This window comes from Guyanagaster necrorhizus (genome assembly GCF_019112545.1).
Source record: "Guyanagaster necrorhizus MCA 3950 unplaced genomic scaffold BT62scaffold_4, whole genome shotgun sequence".
NCBI lineage: Eukaryota > Fungi > Basidiomycota > Agaricomycetes > Agaricales > Physalacriaceae > Guyanagaster > Guyanagaster necrorhizus.
This window is the reverse complement of record NW_025064883.1, coordinates 855,421-875,993: the sequence shown is the minus strand read 5'-3', so window position 1 is coordinate 875,993 and position 20,573 is coordinate 855,421. Positions and strand designations below refer to the sequence as shown.

The window sequence follows — 20,573 nt, the reverse complement described above, 5'->3', positions numbered from 1 at the left end:
GCCAACAGGTTACAGTAATACGCGGGTCTCATTCAAAGTCAGCAGTAGCCGAGTCGCGATGATCGTGGGCAAGTATTATGTACTTCTGCTACAGAACGTACTTTCCTGAGACGCAGGACAGCTACAGCAATTGTTTTATACATTACTTACGGGATACGTGTCGACGACAAACTAGGCGATAATGGAGACAACTATATGAAGCTCGCCAACACAACTATCTCTCCTTTTTCTCGTGCTGGCATTTTCGGCACTTACATGGTAGTAAGTTTCGACTTTAAACTCATGATTCATATCCACACTCGCTTCGGTCAGGACTATGTTACTGCGTTGAAATATCTACCGCTTTGGTGTGCTCCCTTTAGGCGCAACACCAAGGGATGGCAAAAGGCAGCACAAGCATAGGTCAATTGCCCATTCGAAGAGGTCCAAACAAAGATGGTTGGCAAATTTCATTGGGGCATCTTCAGCACTCACTGTCACCCAGGAGAAAGGGACCGCAACGCCGTGCATCGTAGCCCACGAATTAGATGACATAGCCCTTGGTCGGGGAACTGCAGACCAACAAGTCGTCAAGAACGTTGCAGCTACAACATTTACCGGTAAGCTCGTCCCGTACCTTATTCTGCGATTTCTTCATGATCCTGCTTGTTTATAGCCGGCGCCGACACTGTAGTTTCAGCTCTACACTCCCTGTTCCTCGCCGTTGCCCTGCATCCGGACATTCAAGACAAGGCGCAGAAGGAACCTGACCGTGCGATCGGCAACAGGCTACCAGTGTTCTCAGACAGATATCAACTACCATACATAGCGAGTGAGATTATCGTGTTCTTGAGCCGCCCAAATTGACCTCTTCCTGTAGGACTGCATTTGCTACGAAGTGGGTTCTTCTATAAAATAATACATACGGTTATCAACGTATCACACAGCCTTTAAGATGAAATCCGGTAACGCCTCTTGGACTTGCACACTATATCTCCGAAGACGACGAATACAGAGGAATATTTTGATCGAGTGAAGTACGAAGCACTGTCCTAATTCTGCACTTGTACGATATGTAATCCCCAAAGGCACCACCATTTTCCCTAACGTTTGGGCTATCTTGCATGATCCGTACGTCTCTGAGATTTGCTGGATACTGAAACTGAAAAAGTGCAGTGAGGTCTACCCTGCGATCGATTCGAAGAGAAGCTTACTGTACGGGGCCTTTCAGCTTCCGAAATGAACGAAATCCCAAATGCGGCATTCGGTTTTGGTCCAAGGTGAGCAGATTTTCTTCCCTGAAGGGTCGTAGGTCTTGACGTTTCAATAGAGCGTGCCCAGGTCGTTGGTTTGCCTTTGACTTCCTCTGGATTACGGTAGCTTCCATCTTGTCTGTGTACAGGGTAACAGAAGCCACCGATGTCAATGGACAACCCATAGACAGTACCGGCGGGTTTTATGGTTCAACCCTTCTTAGGTATGAACGTTTTAGTATCTGTATGTCGATGGTTAACCGGTACTGTTTGTTTGTCCAGTCACCCTCGTCCTTTCAAGTGCCAGATCGAGCCGCGGACCCCCAGCGCAAAAGCATTAAATTGAGGAGACCAACCTAGAAGCCTGAATTTTAGTTCCTTTTATGATGATCTAGATAGATCGTGCAACTACGCGAATATATGTATTCTACTATTTAAAGATTAGACAGATCTTTTTGTATCAGTCTACCAGATACCTAAAAGCTTCCCCGCTCCACCGGCCAGTCTAACACGCTCAAGTCCGTGCTCTATTTCGCGTTCCCAAATGTCTTGGCTCTGCTCGGCTATGGAATTAAGTTCTACAAAATACATATCATGAAAAGGAACACTGTCGAGAGCAGGTCGACGATCTATTCGTGAGATATAGTTTATCCTCAAGGCAGCCAACAGTGTCATAATACTGGCTGATTTATTTGATACGTCCACGGACAAACGAAGAAGAGCTCGGCCGCGCCGCTCCGTGCTAGACGGCACCTCGTTTGAAGATTTCGCCACAACATAAAAACGGGTGAAATTCGCTAGGCGATACTTCCATGTCAGTGAAACGCAAGCTGATAGAAGAAAAGAGATTTCATACAGTGTTGGTCTTGAATGCCTTCGTTCAGCAATTCTAGACCGTCAAAAACGGTCAAGCACGCTTTTGAGCATATGGCAGCATATGTTAGAGGACTCGAGAGAAGAGCTTTCGCCGCCGCTGAGGTCGACGGCATCTTCTTAAGTGATGCATGTGGGAGTTCCGTCTCGAGGAACGACCGACATTGTCCAAGAGCCTGGGAGTCTCCATTAAATCCGCTTATTTTTATCAGAATTTTACTGACCTGTTCATGACTCATGACGCAGTCGATATCAGAAAGTTGGACTCCCTTCCGAACAATTAGACAATGTTGGATTGCCAAAATAATTTCATCCCGGACAAAGATAGGTTCATCTCGTCGCAAACAATCGTACGTCTCGATGACTGGCCCGAAAATCGAGTTTTCTTGAGGTACTATGCCTATGTCAACTGTAGTAGACAGCGAGTCAAATACCTCTGATAGATTGCTCAGTGTGCGACATTAGGCAGATAGAAGCTGATCACCTGCAATGGAATTTTGTTCAATATATTCGACGTCACTCCCAAATTTTTCGTATGCGGCCTATTATTGTCATTTTGTGGTGCTCCTGCAGGTCGACTCTCATACCTGGTGCGTGTAAGTGCCTAGTGGACCGAGGAATGCCACAGCTGGCTTGTCCTGCATTGGCCGACCCACCATCGCTCTTTCCTCGTCACGGTCGAACAACAAGCTTCAAAGTTTCGTTATTGATCGGTCTAAAAGGGGCCATTCCATCTTTGCATTCTTTGCATCCAAAAAAAGGTCATACAGGCTACATACATGAACTACATATTGCTACAATGTCCGCCTCTTAAATACGAACCTATAAAAATTTCCGTTACGACATTACACCTGAAGGAGGACCGCCTGTTGTGACCATCCTGTCTTCCAGCATTTTTGCACACCGATATGCCATTGCATATCGCTGTCCCACTTTTGATAAAGCAGTCCTGAGATAGATCAGCACTTTGTAGACAAATCAATGCCTCGTGAACTTACAAAATGAAGTCCAATTCAGCCCGTAAAGTGGAAATCTGGTCCTGACTGTTCGCCTCCATGGCAGCCTGCAGGAATCGAACAAGTACTCGTCCGGCAGTAAACCAACAAAACTAATACAAAGAGAGAAGTCAAGGCCTTGCCATAGGTAGTATTGTTTCAACATACTGAACAAAATGAATCCAAAAGGGTGATGTCAAAGCTTGTGGACCATACAGCATATATTAGATCCAGAATCGCACGTGCAGAGGTAAGGATCTTCAAAGCTGAAATACATCCTGATATCCGTACATCTGCATGAGGATCATGTAGAATGATATTTGCTCTGAAAGTCACATTAATACTGCGTGGCAAAGCAATGTTTCCACCATGCTCACACATGTGATATTAGGAAGGCAGTGTAAAGGTGATTGTCGACCGTGTTATTGTTGATAGGATTCCTCAAGTGTGGTGGGAAAGAACTGAGAAAAGAGGAGATCGTACTATCCAATTCAACAAAGCCAGCCGACATTCGGGCATCAATAGGCTCAGTCGAATTAGGACTTAGAGGTAGAGGATGATATGTGGATATGTGCTCGTCGCCGTTGTACCGCCGCGTCCTAAATCTCATATTGAATGTTTTGACACGCGCTGGTAAAAGTAAGTTCTTCAGCGTAGCCGAAAAAAATGAACATAATCTCACATATCAGGATAGAACTCTTGATGTACATAATGAAGGAATCTATTTGATTTTCGGGATGGTTTACGAGCAGATCCTTGGCATGTGCCCATTGTCTATCATGCGGGGTAACAAGTGCCTTTGGAATGCCAATAAGTACCAAAACAGTGGAGCCATAGCAGAACATACGCCTTGCTCGTACTGGTCTCCTCGTAGCGGGAGGAGCTGCGAGATGTCCGAATCGTCCATGCTGTGAGCCCAGCCGTTCGTGCAACCATGCTGTCGTTCGTTTGCGTAAGCGAGCCAGAACGCGTTCCTTCGCATTTCATCTTCGACTACCGTGCGGGCTGGAGGTAGGATAGAGGCTGGTCTTTGAGACACTGTTATAGAATTAAAAGGCGGACACATGTTCAATCCCAGTGGAACCGCCAGACGAAGTGAATGAGCAGCTGTGATAAAAAGCTAGGAAAAACATTAGCCTTCGGCGCCGAACAGGACTTAGCCATGCATACTTCAACATGCCTAGACCCACAAGATCAGAATTGATTCCACGATCTTAAAAATGCACTGACTTTGAATGGGAAATGTAGAACCAGCACAAAATAATATTTGCTGTTACAGTCCATATAATCAGCCACATAGAAGACAAAACTGTCAACCCACCTTGCAAAACTTGAAGAAGGTCCTGCCCTAAAAATTCAAGCCTTTGGGCCGTGTCCCGGGCCAGTTTTACCTGCTGCTCTGCGAACGAATCCGGACGTTCTTCCTTTGACCGGTAGCGTTCTGAAAATATTTCGTCTTTTGGAAAATTTGAGACAGTTAGAAAGAATTTCGGCGGCGATGACAACGAATTTACCGGGCTCGACTTCAGACAAGTTGGGAAGAGGAGGTGAGGTAACCATACCCGTATAGAGGCTTCCGACAGCACATATGGCATGCAGGACAGGCGGAGCAGGAAATCTAGGGTGCGCAGGAGGTAATGAAAGGGAGGCCATGAAACTAGTTGCATGGAAGAGGCGAGTCGCATGGGGATGGAAGAGAAAGAAGACCTCGACTCTAAAGTATTCGTCACATTGGATGATATAGACGATGTTGGCTGAAAGCTCACAAATGACGGAGCAGCTCTGGTTCAGGGAGATTCGGGGGCCAGTTTGGCCAAAGGACATCCCACCCAGCATGTGGAGAGGTGCCACTTGGTGTTTCGGAAAGGTCTTGCTCCTGTTTGCCGAGAGGGCTGCGAGATGTGTTTCTGGACCCTGAGTACAGGTGGTGAGGATGGCCATTTGATATTGAGTGTTGCGATGGACTCGAGGATTGTGCTTCCCGAGCCTGTGGAGAAAAAACTGCCTGGTGTTGAATATCGTGTTCAGCTGCTGAGTTTTCCTTTTGGCGTAGAAGGGCCTCGAGTTCACCTGTGGGTGGTCAAACGATGAATGAATGCAGAAGAAGCGGCGAACGCACTGATGCGATTTTCCAACCTTTCGTACTTGTTCTTGGGTGTTTCCGACGGCGCTGCTGTGCTTTCATGGACTGCGAACGATGAGAGCGGGGTCTGGGCTGAGAAAAGGGCTGCTCACTTTCGTCAAAAGTGCACTCGGGAGCGGATGGAAGTTGTGCGCCTGCAGGTGCATGGGATACAGCGTGGGCATGGGAGCGCACACAGGTTGAGCAAGGTCGTTTAGCGTCACTAAATGAAGGTCGAAGGTTACTGGAATAAATCGGGACATCGGGGACATACCATTTCTTTTGCGAGGGATTAGCAATGAGAAATTTGAAGCAGCAAATGGCTCACCAATTTCCTCCTTCGACACTAGGCCGTCCATGAGCACCTGTAAGAGAAAGAGGCGGTAAGAAACACGCACTTGGTGACAGGCCTGGCAGACAATGCAGAACACGGTAAGAAGAGGAGAAGGACTTGCACTGGGGCCTACCTGATTGCGTTTGAGGACATTAGGGTGGGTACCATTACTGTGGACTGGGCCGGTAGCAGAATGGGACGAGGAGGGCTGTTGTGCTTTGGGCATATTCTGAGTGTCGACGACAATAACGATCGGCAGTGGGAATCAACAGAGTCGAATTTCAAGTCTTCGGGAGGCGGTGCTGATAATGTAATGAAAACGCGTTGGTTCTGCTTTTGTCCACGAAGGCTTGCCAACCACACCTAAACAAGCTCTTTTATCTCTGCCGGCCACAGTTTGCTCCATAACATGATTCCATTTGTATTGCGTTGGTATACGAATAATTCTAACTAGCTGCATAAAAATAATAAAAGATCGTGAAAGCGTATATATAATAACAATAATGAGTACGTGTACACCGGCTTATTGCAATGTCCGTCATGAATCCATTTTGCCCAAGCTGCCCAGAGATGAAGTCACATTGTTCGCCGTGACATTTTCCACATTGCTCTCCAATGCTGCTGCCGCAGCAGACCATACTGCATCGAACGTTTCATCTGTCAGCGACGAGTCGTACACGACCAGGGCAGACGTAGCATTATCTGCCCAAATGACTTTGGTGCCCGTGCCTGTGATCGTCCAGTTCCGCAATGCGCTTCCCTCCTCGGACCCAAAGAACAATGTCCCCGATGTAGTCGAAAAGGACGACACGGAATGATCAATGTCGGCTGGAAATACGCTACCAAAAACAGCAATTTCTAGAGCCGGGATAGATGATAGGGACGCGACGAGTTCTGACTCGTTATCTGGTGGTACCACTGCATACGACAGCAGAAAGGTCACGAGAGCAATAGCAACATCGATGTCAAGGGATAGCAAGTAGTTATGCATAACGTGTTGGAGATGGTTGAGTGTCCCATAATGTCGAGGATTTTGGGTGCCGTTAGATGGCTGAACAGGTGATCCTGGCAAAGAACTCAACAGTTGACCGTTGCGAAGGACCACACGAGGGCCAACATCGCGGTTAAGGACCGCAGCTTGTTGAGCAACACCTGTTGTAGTATTCGCGAACGGGAGTCGAAGGCGAAGCACATTCAAAATTCCATACAACGGACGGTCGGGATAACAAGAGGTATCGAACTCAAACGCCCCCGCTTTTTTGGAAAGTCCGAATACTGAAACTTCGATATCACTGATCTGTTCGAGCTCAGATGATGATAGATTCGGATAGCATCCTAGAGGCGGCGGGAAGGGTTCAGTAGATGAATTGGTCATCAGGGCAGACACGGATTGAGACGTGGCATCGAAGGGAATTAGAAGGGGCGACGAGCTGACAAGCGACAAGAAGACGGACAAATCTTCTTCCCTTTGCTGCAAAACTGAGGTCCAGTATGTCGACAGTGCATCCTGTTGCTGGGTGGAGGATGCTGAAAATTGGACCATTGAGTGTACGTTACAAAACGAGGAGGAGAAACCTACCAAGTGCATAACTGTACATCCGATTCAATGCAGAAAGGGTTGTATCGCTCAGTCGACCGATCTGCTCATCAGTGGGCTGACCATTGGTGACGAATGATACGGCTGGTTGACTGATCGACTGAGATGCAAAATTGAAGGTGAAACCTGAGGCATTCACTGCAAAAGAACCGGTATCATAGGGCACTGGTCCATCCAATTGGCTAATTCCCGTCCACGGGGCATTCTTGGCGAACTCTTGCAATTCTTTCGCGCTGGAAACATTCTGCGACTCAACAAGATTCCAAAGAATTGCAGCTTGGGCCCATTCCGTACGATTGGGGGAATCCGACATAGTCAACGCCGGCGCGACATCAACAAGAAGAGATTGCCCTGAGCAGTCGCTTCCCGTTGTAGTTCCCAGAGTAAGCCAAAGAGAAGTGTACACATAATTAAGGGTGTGATCAGTGTCGAACAATTCGTTCATTGTTGGTAAAAGGTCGACGACGTTTTGGGCAAGCGCGTCACAGCTGCCTGTAACTGACGATGTGCACACGCAGGTAGAATCTATACTTTGAAATCAGCGACGCTGATGCTGATGCTTGAAGACACATACTAAGATTGCAAGCTGTTCCAGCGAGACCAGCAGCACAATGGTGTGCATCCTGACCTTTCCGACCCACCGTTACACCGACAGCAACACCAATGATAATCAGTGCGGCAGCGGCGAAAATAGCAAAAATGATCAACTTTTTCTTACGAAAGAAATGTAACGTGCTTTTGGTTGTTTCTGAGCCGGACGACTCTAGCGAATGAAAAATGGATCCACGTTGAGATTTGCGGTTAGGATGCGTCTGAGAGGGATCGCCATTCGTCGGAATGGCACTTCCATTAGATGCGGAGAAAACACCTGTACGAGAATCGAAATGATAGAACGTTCGAGAGTCATGAGGATAATACCCTTTTTCTAGCATATTGTTCAGTGTACCTGCGCGCGCAGCCAGGTCTGACAGAGGAATGACTGCCTCCTTTCGGCGGTTGGCAACTTCTGCGGCGATGGGAATATGTGGTATGATGGGAACAGGCGGTAGTGGCTTAGTTCTGCTCCAGGTCGGGATACGCTGAGCTATGGATTTGCCCGTGGAGGAGACACGAGAAAAAAATGGAGGAGCAGCGCTATGGTTGGAATGAGTGGATTGCCGTGACTCTGGACGAGCCAGAGAGAGACGGGGCTTTGTTAGAGGCAAAGCTGAGCTGGAACGAACGAACTGTTTGTAGTCTGAGCCACAGCCATCGCTATGAATTGAAATGGCTCGCAAAGTTGCCGGAGCGACACCCACCACGGAAGCACCGGGAACAGTGACCCCTCGAGAAAAGCTAGCTGAACGTATGATAGTAGGCAGATTGTCTTCTTGCTCCGAGCAGAGCGAGTCGGAATAATCAGAGTTGGGGAGCACTTTGCTAGCGAAGGAAGTGGGAGGCTGCTTTTGGGGTCTGGCACCTTGTGGCTTGCGGGGTGGTGGCGACCTTGGAGGTATAGACGGCGGGGGAGGCAAAGAAGGTCGGTCGACAGAGTCTGGATAACGAGAAGTCGGTGGGTATGTCATTTCTGATACGCCGCTGAACGCATCGCTGCCAGTGGAAAATCTGCGACCTGCGCTATTAGGTGAAGGTGCTAGATGCTCCTGGAGCAACGAGGTGATGAACGACGTGGAAAGTAAACGGTCTTCAGCATCATCGACATCGACGCTGGAGGCACCATCATACCAGTCGTGAGGGTAGATGGTACCTGAACCTGAATAAGGGGAGGAATAGCTGGCCGGTAACCGGTAATTAGTAGAGGCGCTGCCTGAGGGGAGGGAGGGGGAAGTCTGTGACGTAGTGGGCTGGTGCAGGAAAAGCGGCGCGATTATAGTACGGACAGTCGGGATATTTGGTGATGGAGGGGCAAATTCTGCACGTAGAGGCGTAGTGGGGATCGATGACGGCGGCTGGGGAAACTGAGATAATCGCAAGGATTCTCCGTTGCTGATGGTACTGTCTGCGATGCCAGAGGCCGATGTGTCCAGGGAAGCGGTCGATACATGTCGAACTGGATGCAGTCTCTCCGACTGGACCATGTCAAGGTTAGAGGTCGGATCTGCACAGGTTCAACAAGAGGTCGCTAGTGAAACTGATAGTGCAACATACGAAGAGAAAGGATCCAACGAGCGTGCCAGAGTTCGCCAGTTCGTTACAGTGATCCTATCCAAAACTGATGCACAAAGATGCCTCGTCCTGTACATACTCTGGGGTGGATGAGGAAGTCCAGAAGAGTCGCAACCGACCAGAGTACGCCTCCCCGGGTAAGTACAAGAAAAACAGTCACGGTGGGTAAAAAGAAAAAGCACAGGGCTAGGAAGGGATGTCGCTGCTGGGGTCTTTGCCATGGCCGTTCGTTCCTGGCAATTGCTTGCGGTCATCTGATTGAGGTTCTCCTCTCCTGAGAATTCGAGCACGCGGTTGCTTGTTTACGCCCACCATTGCACGTCCCAGGCAACAAGAATGTTTGAACACAAAAAAAAACAAGCATCCGTCGGTAGCATCAAAAGTGTAAAGAAGCAAAGTCAAAAAGCATACAGGTCAAAGTCGAATAGAAACATAAATGGCGTGATATTATATGTATGCCACCATCCAACCGCATACATCTGGCCCTCAAGCAATAATGCACGACTTTGACGCTTTGTTTCTCCCCCTGTCTGTCCGTGGAGGTGGATTCACTAAAAATTCGTTGGTCAATAAGCAACAGAACGCGTGGCTGTATTAAGGAACGTCACTTACAGACTGCCCGGATGGCTTCGTCAAAGACAGTCTTGAGGCCCTTCTGTGTCAACGCGGAGCACTCCAAATATTTCACTGCTCCAATATCTTTGGACATCGCAACTCCCTGAGCGTACTGGATTGGCGCCATACGACTAGGATGCCTCTTAGTAGGACATTAGTACCTCAGTGAATATACTCACCGGTCCCGGAGTTTCTCTATCGTCGCAGGGTCTTCACGTAGATCAAGTTTCGTCCCAACCAGTACGACGGAGGTCTGCGGTGCATGATGGGATATCTCGGGGAACCACTGAGAACATGTAATTAGTGAGCACAGCGATAATTGCCTCTATCGTCACTCACCTTGGTCCTAACGTTCTCATAGCTTGGAGGACTGACTAGGGAAAAGCAAATCAAAAAGACATCCGTTTGAGGGTATGACAGCGGGCGGAGTCGGTCATAATCCTCTTGTCCAGCGGTATCCCATAATCCGAGCGAGATCGTTTTGCCATCGACCATCACATTAGCAGAGTAGTTGTCAAACACTAAGAAAAGTTGGTGAATGCATACAAATAGCTATGACAGTCTGATTACCCGTTGGAATGTATTCTCCCTGTGTATCAGAATCAATGAATAGCTAGAAAGATGGGGCAATGTCCACGTACAGGAAACGCATTGGTGGTGTATGAAATGAGAAGGCATGTCTATTGTCCCATCAGATAAGAATTCCAAGTGGACAACCGCAACGTCGGTCAGCTCACCTTCCCCACGGCGCCATCTCCCACGACTACACCTGCAGGTGATCGTCAACAACAGGGCCGTCCAGCCGCAATATCACGCACATTTAATCGCTTGCATCCCGATTCTTCAGAAAGCCACTGAGGACAACAGTCAGAAGATAAGTGGATGACTGAGAGGTTGGTGGCAGAGTGAAGTGACTGGTTATCCGACGAGAACGTCTAGTTCTGGGAGACAAAGATGGCGCTGAAACAGATATGACAAGTGTCAGAAACAAAAAAATGGGGGGAATCAAAGGACACGATAAGCGGAAATAGCGGCACCTGTTCTTATAACGAACAGACTGGAGAAGAACAAGGAGAAAGACAGATCAACGGTAGGGCCTCACAGTCTCAATGAAGGTTCGTAGCCCATCAGTTATCAGCTGACATTGCTCACGTAAGCCGCCGTCGGCTTCCATGCTATTGAAAATGAAATCATTCGTAACATGCGTAAATTTCGCTTTTGTTCCCGTCATCATTATTGACACTAGTGCTAGACTTAGCATTGTTCTACATTGTGTTATCTTACAGACAATTCCATAATTACAGTAACTTGGGATACACGATAGCGGTACAACTAGACACTGGAAAAGTATGTACAAGTGATGGTTCATGCATATGAACAGCCTGCAGTGCCACCATATCACTGGCAAAAGATCAAAGATGATAAATAAACTGAAAGACACAGAAAACGACAACAGAAAACGAACAATATTTGAGAGATATAATAGTAGACACGGCATAACATGGATAGCAGAGATCAAATCAAGAGGTGCGGGAAACCATCTACCTTCATCCTAAGACATCGACAAGCTTTCTTCTCTTGAAAGGTGGAGATGCGTCTCTAGAGTTGTTTTCCGCAAGAGAATGACTGGCTGCAATGAGCGTCTCCACTTCGGTTTCGTCATCATCCTCCGAACCCGAAGGATCGTCGAGAAGGGTGAAAGGTTCTAACAGACCTATCCCTAGGCCCACATCATGAGGAAGAGTTCGGCTTCTTAATATTGGGCTCTCCCCGGTGAACTCGACTGATGTCTTTGTCGGTGGCTCAAAGGTTGACATCAAGGAATCTTCAAACCTCGGAAACCAATCCTCAGTGGTGACGGTCAAATTATGATGTTGCGTTAGCTGGGCGTCCAATACAAAAGGAGAATTTGGATGGGAGGACCGACGCCAGGATGTCACCGAACCAGTTAGTGGCGAATACAGTTCCTTCGGAGAGGGAGGGAAAGATAAAGGCAAAGAAGGACAGAGGATTTTAGAGTCCAATGTCTGACACACAAGGGAAAATTTGCGTAGCGATGCTTCTGGTGTACCCGTCTTAGGACTGGCACTATTCTGGATGTCTTTCTTGATAATTGGCGAGCGCAGATCGCTCAAAGAGATTTCACATTGACGTGAATGCAAAGGGTGGCTAGGACTGGGATATCTCCAAGGGTGTTCGGAGGGCGGGCTAGGGGAGCAATGACGGAATGAGGGTGTCAAGGAGGGATCATAAGGAGACGATGGAAAAGGTGCGGGGCAAGGCGATAAGCCAGTTGTTGCATCGGACGATGACATTGGGGGCGGTGTTGAGGGGGGTGAAGGTGAGGGCCGCAAAGCAGTGGCATTTTCAGCAGATAAAGGAAGAGTTGGCACATCTTTCTGGCTGCATGACACAGGCAGCAGAGAATGAAATTTAGACTTATGTGTGGTATTGTGCGCATTGGTTTGAGGAGCAACATCCATGCCAATGACACTATCGAGAGTCTTTTCCCTTGAAGTTCCCGGCTGCCTGTTTTCCTCTATAAACTGTATATGAGAAACCGGAAAGAAAATAGTGATAGAACCCCACTAGTAGAGCCTCGTCCACGGGGACGCTCGCACCCTTCGCGACGATTTGACATGGCAACTTTGTGCTTTTCGAAAACATGCCTCCTCCACATACTCTTAGCATTTACACCGGCATAGTTTCGTCTACAGAAAGTGCAACGAAGTCGTGGCTCTTCGCCTTCAGCCCAACCATCAAGTCCTTTGTCCTTCAGGTCCCTCTTCTTGGCCGGACACCATCCTCGTGGTGGTTCTAAGTATGGAGGATAAGGAATAGCATCTGGTTTAAAACGGGGTCCCTCTAGCGGTAGGTAGTCTTTAGGGTCGAGGAACCAGTCGAGATGTTCAGTCATCAGAGTATAAGTGAGGCCCTCTGGGAATGTCTCTGCACCCGGGAAGGATTCAAAAGGCGGGTGAATGAATACGGCGTCTGGATCTTTTTCGGAAACATCGAGGGTGAGAGGGGGCGAAGTAGAGGTGGCGCGATTTTGCTGACGCGTACTGTGCAAGTACCGATTGCGAGAGCCACTAAGATTGGAATTTGCCAGGTTGGCCGGAGTATAAGGATGTGGTTTGAAGGTTGCCGCTGCAGGAGCGAGGAAGTCGAGGTCTGATGTTAAGTGCCGTTTCAGTGGTCTTGGGACTGACGCGGTCGACGAAGACCCTGAAAACGACAGAGATGGTGCGAAAGAAGAAGGGGCTTCTACCGCTGTAGTTTGTGTAGTAGACACTGAGGCCATACTGGCTGCGAGATGCGTCTTAATGAGGCCACAGTGCCAAGATAGGGTATACGCGTACCTGAAATACTGTGAAAGTCACCTTCTGAGATGAGGATTGGGTAGCTGGACGATGAGAGGAGGGCGGGAGGGCGAGTCGCAGATATCCAAAAAGTGCAGGAGAGGGAGGAAGGTGGAAGTCAAGAATGCAAATTTCGTTGTTTACAGCAGTGTCACTGTGACAAGTGACAGGCGGAGTTCACGACGCGTAAGTCATGTGATCACGCGACTCGAAATTGATAACACTGACAGCAGAGGAGCGAGCGTTAGCGTTCTTTAAAACACAGTGAAAACGCAATTCATTCGCGTGTCGTTACTCTTAAACACGTTATTATAAACAGAAAAGAACAAACGGGGAATAACCCTAGATGCACCCTTTCACCACCTGAGTTTCGGGCTGATAAGGTATCCTTAAAGAATTGAAGAAGTGAGCAAAAAAGACGATTCTAAGGGAGGCCCAGGGTGTGCTTGTGAAAGAATGTGGCCAGGCCCAGCCTCTTTTATAATCATTGTATTCAGTTGTTCAAACGTTTTCTGTGAGAGAAAGGAAGAAAGGCGCAATTCTTGACGTACGCATACTACCGGAGACAACAAATGACTTATGCAAACTTCAAGGATATTTACTGTCTTGTAAAAGACGAAATGAGAAATAGTATAGTCACAACAATCAGCAGAAAGGTTTATAAGATACATCAAATGGCAAGGGAGAGATATCTGTATATTCCTCTCGTCAGAACCAGGATACTGTATATATTCGGCTCAAATACTTACCCAGCAATGAGAAAAACTCCACCTAATGGCGTTATGGGACCCAAAGGTTTTAATTTGCTGTTCAGGGTCAATGCGAATATTGAACCGGAAAACAAAAGACCTCCTGTGGCGATGGCAGGTCCAGTAAAGGGATGGAATGCAAATCGAGGATGCATTGATACCAACAGCAGGGCCAAACCGTTGAAAACCTGTAGCAAAATGTTACATTCGTGACCGGCAGTGACCAGTACGACTTACAGCATATTGGGACGCAGTCTGGAAAGCGTGGATTTTGTCGGGGGTCATACCGGGTCTTCCCCTCAAGGCATGCGCGCCAAAAGCGCCAGTGAGAACGCCCGCCGTAACTAGATAGTATACAGTGTCAGCCTGAATTTCGTCCGACGTCCAGTAAAGAAATGAAGGTATTGCCAGCAAAAAATCCCAGAATCGTATTAGAGAATAGAATAGAGACGGACCGAAAATAGCACCAGTCCTCCATAACAGTCCTGGACCAGGAAAAGTTCTCATATTGCGCCTTGGCAATAGTGGTTCTGATTGTGACATAGGGTATGGAGTTGCCACGTTGCTGGCACTTACGTACTTGTTTGCCTCCGGAGTTATCGGGCCGAACGCAATCTTTTTTCCTGTCTACTTACTCTTCGTACCATGGCGAAGGTTCAAAAGAAAACGGGGAAGGGTCGCCTGGACAAGTACTACAAACTCGCAAAGTACGCATTTTTTGGCTACTTGTTATTCTATCCTCAAGTATCTCCTAAAGAGAACAAGGATATCGAGCACGTTCGGCATTCAAACTCATTCAACTTAACAAAAAGTACGCATTTTTGGAGTCAGCGAGATGCTGTATCGATCTCTGTGCCGCACCTGGAGGATGGCTTCAAGTTGCCAGTAAATATATGCCCATTAATAGCGTTATTGTTGGCGAGTATCTTGAATGTCTTTGCCCAGTATAAGACGTCTAACTTCAAATTTAGGTGTCGACCTTGTGCCGATCAAGCCCATTCCTCGAGTGGTGACATTCGCTTCCGATATCACTTCACCCCAATGCCGGAATCTCCTTCGGGGGGAGCTGAAGGACTGGAAAGCCGATGTTGTTCTTCACGATGGTGCCCCCAATGTGGGAACTGCGTGGATTCAAGATGCCTACAGTCAATCTGAGCTCGTCTTAATGAGTTTGAAGCTAGCAGTGGAGTTCTTGATAAAGGGTGGAACATTTGTGACCAAAGTTTTTCGCAGTGCAGACTACAACAACCTCATTTGGGTATTCAATCAGTTGTTTGGAAAAGTAGAAGCGACGAAACCTCCTTCATCCAGGTGAGTCGCAGTCTTTGTCATCATTCTACATGCAGTTGAAAGGATACGCCAGGAATGTTTCCGCAGAAATTTTCGTCGTATGCAGGGATTTTTATGCGCCTAAACACATTGACCCCAAGTTCCTCGACCCCAAACATGTCTTCAAGGACTTGGCTGCTTCGGTATCCGACAGCGCTGACAAGGGTATTATTAACAGTCATGCCCAAGCCAATGTCTTCCAGCCGGAAAAGAAACGACGGAAACGAGATGGTTATGCTGATGGAGATTATACTTTGTTCAAAGCATGTTCTGTCTCGGAATTCGTGAAAAGCCCGGATCCTATCTCCGTACTCGGATCCGTGAACAAAATTATATTCGAGACTGAGGAAGAGGAAACGTAAGCCGTGCTTTGGTTATGCCAACGAGGTATTGACCTCTTCTTTTCCCAGATGGTTGGGCCTGCCCATTACTACAGCGGATGTAAGAGTGAATCTGGATGATCTAAAGGTTCTAGGCAGGGGTGATTTCAAGGCTTTGTTAAAATGGAGATCTGCTCTGCGAGAAGAAGTCAGTTGCTTCACTTGAACTTTATTTTCCTTTATTTCACGATTGAATAGCTCGGTATAGATGTCAAGACTAAGGAAACAGAGGAAATAACCGAAGCCGTAGAATTAACAGAGGAGGTCGATGAGGAGCAGCAAATCCAGGACGAGGCATGTCGATACATTTTATGGTGATAACATGAAGCTAATCGTGCATTATAGTTGGAGCGGCTCAACGCAGAGGCTGCAGCACGAAATAAGCGGGAACGAAGACGAGCCAATGAAATACGTACTCGAACTATGCAACGGATGCAGCTTCAAATGACCGCTCCACTAGACATTGGCTTGGACCAGCAAGACGCCTCCCTCGGCATTGGCCGAGATGATGTCTTTGACTTGAAAACCACCGAAAATCATCTACGGCAGCGGGGGTATCTCACAAGATTTGCTAACGGTGAGGGTAGTGACGACGGTGACATCGACGCCGCACAGATTAGTGGTGACGAGCCCGAAGTTTTAGATTCCGAGGAGGAAAAAGAGAGAAACCTACAAGGCTTAGAGATGGAGTTGGATGGGCTGTATGACGCTTACCAAGATCGCCTACGTGAACGCGACGCAAAATTCAGAGTCAAGGAAGCGAGGGAGAAAAATGCACACAGAGAAGAATGGGGAGGGATTAAAGGGTCTGAGAACGAAAATTGCGATGAAGAATCGGGAAGTGAGGACGGCGGCTACGATGTACTGCAGCAGGTCAAGGATGACAATGAGAGTTCTGATGATGAGAGCGTCATCAACGGCGCTCCATCGAAGAAGCGTCGGCGCACCGACGATACTACTGATGGCTCTAAAAGGACCCGTTTAGTTACGAAGCTGCAGGAGCCTGGTAATCAGGCGGCCAGTGTCTGGTTTAGCCAAGATGTGTTCGCAAATATGGACAACCTAGACGATATTTCTGACGGAGATGAATCTGACGGTACTGAGGGGAGCTTCCAGGTATGTTCTGAACGCTCCTTCAGCATGTTCAAGAATGACATTGATTTTAGGTGTTAGAAACGCAGCATGGCGACGACGACGATGATTTTGAAATCGTTCCAGTACAGGAAAATGATGTAGACATGTGGGATGCTGAAAGCAAAAATGAAGTTGAGACGAAGCAAGCTAAAATCAAATGTTAGCTTGGAAATTTCTTCTTGATTTGCGTCTTTCCTAACAGAAATTTAGCTTTGGGACTGGTAACACCCGAAGCTGTCACGCTTGCTCAGCAGCTAGTCAATCGCGAAAAGACACGGACACAACTGATCAATGACGGTTTTAATCGCCACTCCCTCAACTCCAAGGATGGACTTCCATCGTGGTTTCTGGACGACGAATCTAAACACTACAAACCAAATTTACCGGTCACAAAGGAAGCCGTTGCTGCTCTTCGGGCCAAACAGCGCGCTTTAGATGCTCGTCCTATCAAGAAGATAGCCGAAGCTAAAGGCCGAAAGAAATTCCGAGCGGCACAGAGATTGGAGAAGGCGATGAAAAAGGCTGAAGGCGTTAATAACACTGCTGATATGACAGAGAGAGAGAAGGCGCAGCAAATTGAGAAGCTCATGCGGAAAGGGATGTCTTCCGGAAAGAAAGCCAAGAAAGAGGTGAAGGTTGTCGTCGCAAAAGGTGACCACAAAGGAGTCAAGGGACGACCGAAAGGCGTCAAAGGCCGATACACCATGGTGGACTCCAGAATGAAGAAAGAGGTAATCGGCAGCCTTATCTCGTGTAGACGTACTAATGCTATCCTTACAGGTCCGAGCAAAGAAGCGTATCGAGAAAGCCAACAAAAAGCGGAAGCGCACTTAGACAGTTTTTGTGGACCAGTAATAGTCTTACAGTCTGTGCATACACATTGATATGTGGGGTGTCTATTATTTAAAGTATGTTTGCGTATAATCAAAATTCAAAATCTTTCAGTCTCGAGATCTTCAGCTGACCCTTCTAATGTCGAAGTAGGAGGGGTGACACGAAAAGAGAGGGTCGAGAGATGATCGCAGGTCTTCATGAAGGATCTCCAACTAGCTTCATTGAACACATTTTGGCAAACGACCTTAATAAATATCAGTTTGGAGGATGCTGTTGACCAAAACACCATGCAGTCACCTTGCACACGCTAGATTTCTGATCACTTTCGAGATCCAACTCATTTTCACTCGTGAAATCGGACTGGAAATCAGCCCCCGGGATAGTATCGTTGTGTTGACGTACACTGGAACTGAAATTGAGTACGTATGTTTCGTCCCCGTGACAGAGGGTTAATGGCGTCTCTGGCTGAGGAGCACCATCATCGGACCCCAGAATACTATAACGAGATCAGTGGCAGAATGAAGGCGACAAGAAAAATCTACGAACAAAGATTGCAGTGCCTCGAAATATCCCTTCAGTTCTGAGGGCCATTCACTCATAGTCAGACTACGTGTGTCTGATACAGAAAATTGAATGTCTGTCGAACTACATAAGATGAAGTCAGTTATATAAACGATGCCATTGAAAGTTACCTACCGGTCAGGTAACATCAAATCGAAGGATTCTTCTGATCCAATAGAGGCTGAAGGTGAAAAAGAACTTTAACCCGAATTATTATAATTCATGTTGTTGCTTCGGGGCGTCAAGTACTTACGTTCCATTTTGACCCTCCTCCGGGAGAACATTCAATGCCGTCTCGAACCTGATTGTTCTTGCCGAATCTGGATTTGCCCGTGTATCAGGTGGAAAGACTTGTCGATAAATAAGACGGTGCAGTGTGCGTTGATTAGAAGGCGTCAGCTCAAGTACTGCTGCCGGTACACTGCAAAATCGTCAATTGTACAAGCGAATAGATTGCGATGCGCAGCGAACCTAGGTGAAAATGTCCGGGGAACGGTATACTCTCTGATCCACTTAAGAATGTCCGCTAAAGGCCAGTTTCCCTTCAGGGGAGGTACAAGTGTCGTCCTTGCCAAAGGCGGAGTATTCAGAAGAACATGCCCAAAGCTGAGGGTAACTATTTTAGCATTATATAATAGAGCAAGGCAGAGCTTACGAAGCCGTCACAGTTTTTGTTTCATCGAGACCAGCCATATTCTTGAGCACTTGTCTAATATCCTCCTTTTCTCTACTGCGTGTAAGTTATCTGTACGACACAAAGAAAACAAGCGAAGCTCACGTACGCTTCCTTTGTTAAGACAGTTCCTCTTCCCATGGCTAGGCCTCCAGATTTTAGCAAATCTTCTCTAGAGCTGATACCAAGCCATTCGCCCACTCGTCGAATTCGGAACGATCCACCACCACTGGAAGTCCAGGGAACAGTACGAGGGGATAAGAAAGGATACAAGGAATATGTGTGTGGAAACATCGAGAGAGGTACTGGAGTGGAACTCGGTATTCCAGGAGGTATATGTACGAACACATCTCGGTCAGGACTTGACAGTGACTGATGAATAAATATTTAGTAACACGCTGGAGCCAATGGTAGACAATACTAGCCTCACACGAAGCCCGTGTAGCCAAGCGCTTTGCATGGATCAGTGCTTGAGATTGATCTACTTTGTAGCTTATCCGTATCTACGTGCCTTGATTCAATTCGGGCTCAACCTCAACGGGGGCTGGGTTCACTGACCGTCCCGCATTCGAGATTCTCCGTGAAAGCTCCTGCCAAGCGTGACACACGCTGCAATAGATCGGCTCGGATTGGCAATTTGGTCGGAAGATGATAGATTTCGTCGCGTATACTCTTGCACATATTCACGTTAGCTTCCAATAAAGAAGAAAGAGTTTGGCGGTACCTCCTTGAAGCGCAATACATGTTCACTCAATTGGTTCAGGTGCACCCTTAAACCCGACACTTTTAAGGATAATGGATTGGATGAAAACGACATCTGGACTTTGTATTTGGTGGAGAGGGTAAGGAGATCGATTCCATCTATGCAACATGAGTTATGTATCTAAGGATGCGCCGGAAGAACTGACCTTTTCCAAGGATTAAAAACGACTGGCGTCGATCCAGCGGATATGCTAAAAAGAAGTTACAACCTTAAAAAAGCTCCAAAACAAAGTCCGCACTTTGGGAGCCCGTTTCAGTGCGCTCCTTTTTATCCTTCTGTATCTGAGAAAGCGATGGCATATTCCAGGTCTCCTCCAGAATTATTGTAACCAAAGAGTTTTTGTCGCGTGACATCGGTACGTTAGAGCCGGAAAGGCGTATAAACTGGACGAGTTGTTTGCTGTTGAAAGAGCGCAGAAGAAAGTTTTGAAGTTCCGAATATTGTTCTTCGTATTTTGGAGACTGGGGATGTGCAAGACCAGAAGGCTTGTGCCGCTCAAGTTCGTCGAGGGTCAGAATACCCTCTGTCGCCTGCAAGGATGCAAGGTGGGAATGTACCCTACTCTCTTCCAACACCGTTTTACGGGGTGGTACATCGGGCTTCTTTGTAGCTTTCCTCGTAGATTTTCGTTTTGAAGCCTTGGGTGGTGAAGGTTCGGACGACGGCTCAGTGTTGTCTTCACTCGCAGCTGTCGGGGCAGCGTGCTGTACGGCCGCAACAGTATACAGGCGATGGAATCGAGAAAGAATGCAAGCAGAACAAAGAGGCTGTCGCAGAGCGCGCCCAACGCGATATATCGACATCCAAAGGGACCGTGGTCGTCGTTTCTGACTTCAAAATCGAAACCGACGGCC

At 47.5% G+C, this 20,573-nt stretch overlaps 10 protein-coding genes across 10 annotated transcripts; 3 read left to right on the top strand and 7 right to left on the bottom strand.

Moving 5' to 3' along the window:
• The first annotated feature begins 186 nt into the window (after positions 1-186).
• On the top strand, positions 187-973 carry BT62DRAFT_510804 (uncharacterized protein). The gene is made up of 6 exons (XM_043181207.1): positions 187-261; positions 313-438; positions 485-599; positions 656-807; positions 860-877; positions 927-973. Exons 2-6 carry the CDS (start codon positions 436-438, stop codon positions 936-938), a joined length of 300 nt encoding a protein of 99 aa, XP_043043915.1. The 5' UTR covers positions 187-261; positions 313-435; the 3' UTR covers positions 939-973.
• BT62DRAFT_510679 (uncharacterized protein) lies at positions 939-1,638 on the top strand. Its single transcript, XM_043181206.1, has 6 exons — positions 939-1,016; positions 1,068-1,110; positions 1,156-1,259; positions 1,310-1,323; positions 1,382-1,456; positions 1,515-1,638. Exons 2-6 carry the CDS (start codon positions 1,104-1,106, stop codon positions 1,576-1,578), a joined length of 264 nt encoding a protein of 87 aa, XP_043043914.1. The 5' UTR covers positions 939-1,016; positions 1,068-1,103; the 3' UTR covers positions 1,579-1,638.
• Positions 1,524-2,802, bottom strand: BT62DRAFT_510617 (PDT-domain-containing protein). Its single transcript, XM_043181205.1, has 5 exons — positions 2,693-2,802; positions 2,590-2,647; positions 2,330-2,541; positions 2,089-2,281; positions 1,524-2,029 (listed from the first exon to the last, which is right to left on the bottom strand). The coding sequence occupies exons 1-5, from the start codon at positions 2,762-2,764 to the stop codon at positions 1,698-1,700; spliced, it is 867 nt and encodes a 288-aa protein (XP_043043913.1). The 5' UTR covers positions 2,765-2,802; the 3' UTR covers positions 1,524-1,697.
• Positions 2,803-2,826: 24 nt separating this feature from the next.
• Positions 2,827-5,876, bottom strand: BT62DRAFT_927713 (uncharacterized protein). Its single transcript, XM_043185329.1, is given in 17 exon segments — positions 2,827-3,054; positions 3,104-3,213; positions 3,269-3,425; positions 3,478-3,730; positions 3,783-3,897; positions 3,948-4,220; positions 4,271-4,280; positions 4,331-4,370; positions 4,422-4,556; positions 4,615-4,814; positions 4,867-5,170; positions 5,220-5,288; positions 5,336-5,446; positions 5,528-5,531; positions 5,551-5,568; positions 5,621-5,632; positions 5,690-5,876. The coding sequence occupies 17 exon segments, from the start codon at positions 5,780-5,782 to the stop codon at positions 2,943-2,945; spliced, it is 2,016 nt and encodes a 671-aa protein (XP_043043912.1). The 5' UTR covers positions 5,783-5,876; the 3' UTR covers positions 2,827-2,942.
• An 80-nt stretch (positions 5,877-5,956) lies between these two features.
• Positions 5,957-9,578, bottom strand: BT62DRAFT_1072492 (uncharacterized protein). Its single transcript, XM_043178864.1, has 4 exons — positions 9,302-9,578; positions 7,728-9,251; positions 7,136-7,678; positions 5,957-7,083 (listed from the first exon to the last, which is right to left on the bottom strand). The coding sequence occupies exons 2-4, from the start codon at positions 9,229-9,231 to the stop codon at positions 6,095-6,097; spliced, it is 3,036 nt and encodes a 1,011-aa protein (XP_043043911.1). The 5' UTR covers positions 9,232-9,251; positions 9,302-9,578; the 3' UTR covers positions 5,957-6,094.
• A 30-nt stretch (positions 9,579-9,608) lies between these two features.
• BT62DRAFT_984900 (small GTPase rac1p) lies at positions 9,609-10,986 on the bottom strand. Its single transcript, XM_043189895.1, has 9 exons — positions 10,972-10,986; positions 10,753-10,894; positions 10,672-10,703; positions 10,576-10,614; positions 10,505-10,523; positions 10,274-10,455; positions 10,114-10,220; positions 9,932-10,065; positions 9,609-9,870 (listed from the first exon to the last, which is right to left on the bottom strand). Exons 2-9 carry the CDS (start codon positions 10,766-10,768, stop codon positions 9,806-9,808), a joined length of 594 nt encoding a protein of 197 aa, XP_043043910.1. The 5' UTR covers positions 10,769-10,894; positions 10,972-10,986; the 3' UTR covers positions 9,609-9,805.
• A 179-nt stretch (positions 10,987-11,165) lies between these two features.
• BT62DRAFT_1072490 (uncharacterized protein) lies at positions 11,166-13,431 on the bottom strand. The gene is made up of 3 exons (XM_043178863.1): positions 13,297-13,431; positions 12,524-13,243; positions 11,166-12,473 (listed from the first exon to the last, which is right to left on the bottom strand). Exons 2-3 carry the CDS (start codon positions 13,236-13,238, stop codon positions 11,482-11,484), a joined length of 1,707 nt encoding a protein of 568 aa, XP_043043909.1. The 5' UTR covers positions 13,239-13,243; positions 13,297-13,431; the 3' UTR covers positions 11,166-11,481.
• Positions 13,432-13,703: 272 nt separating this feature from the next.
• On the bottom strand, positions 13,704-14,549 carry BT62DRAFT_927709 (uncharacterized protein). The gene is made up of 4 exons (XM_043185328.1): positions 14,454-14,549; positions 14,283-14,389; positions 14,046-14,233; positions 13,704-13,988 (listed from the first exon to the last, which is right to left on the bottom strand). The coding sequence occupies exons 2-4, from the start codon at positions 14,328-14,330 to the stop codon at positions 13,967-13,969; spliced, it is 258 nt and encodes an 85-aa protein (XP_043043908.1). The 5' UTR covers positions 14,331-14,389; positions 14,454-14,549; the 3' UTR covers positions 13,704-13,966.
• A 105-nt stretch (positions 14,550-14,654) lies between these two features.
• Positions 14,655-17,892, top strand: BT62DRAFT_927707 (uncharacterized protein). Its single transcript, XM_043185327.1, has 10 exons — positions 14,655-14,752; positions 14,803-14,963; positions 15,017-15,356; positions 15,409-15,732; positions 15,785-15,902; positions 15,953-16,048; positions 16,100-16,870; positions 16,921-17,047; positions 17,099-17,619; positions 17,669-17,892. Exons 1-10 carry the CDS (start codon positions 14,691-14,693, stop codon positions 17,720-17,722), a joined length of 2,574 nt encoding a protein of 857 aa, XP_043043907.1. The 5' UTR covers positions 14,655-14,690; the 3' UTR covers positions 17,723-17,892.
• Positions 17,673-20,569, bottom strand: BT62DRAFT_927706 (uncharacterized protein). Its single transcript, XM_043185326.1, has 13 exons — positions 19,958-20,569; positions 19,865-19,909; positions 19,681-19,817; positions 19,515-19,628; positions 19,382-19,459; positions 19,066-19,328; positions 18,939-19,010; positions 18,755-18,889; positions 18,537-18,704; positions 18,419-18,481; positions 18,269-18,367; positions 18,020-18,218; positions 17,673-17,966 (listed from the first exon to the last, which is right to left on the bottom strand). Exons 1-13 carry the CDS (start codon positions 20,520-20,522, stop codon positions 17,820-17,822), a joined length of 2,085 nt encoding a protein of 694 aa, XP_043043906.1. The 5' UTR covers positions 20,523-20,569; the 3' UTR covers positions 17,673-17,819.
• Positions 20,570-20,573: the final 4 nt, after the last annotated feature.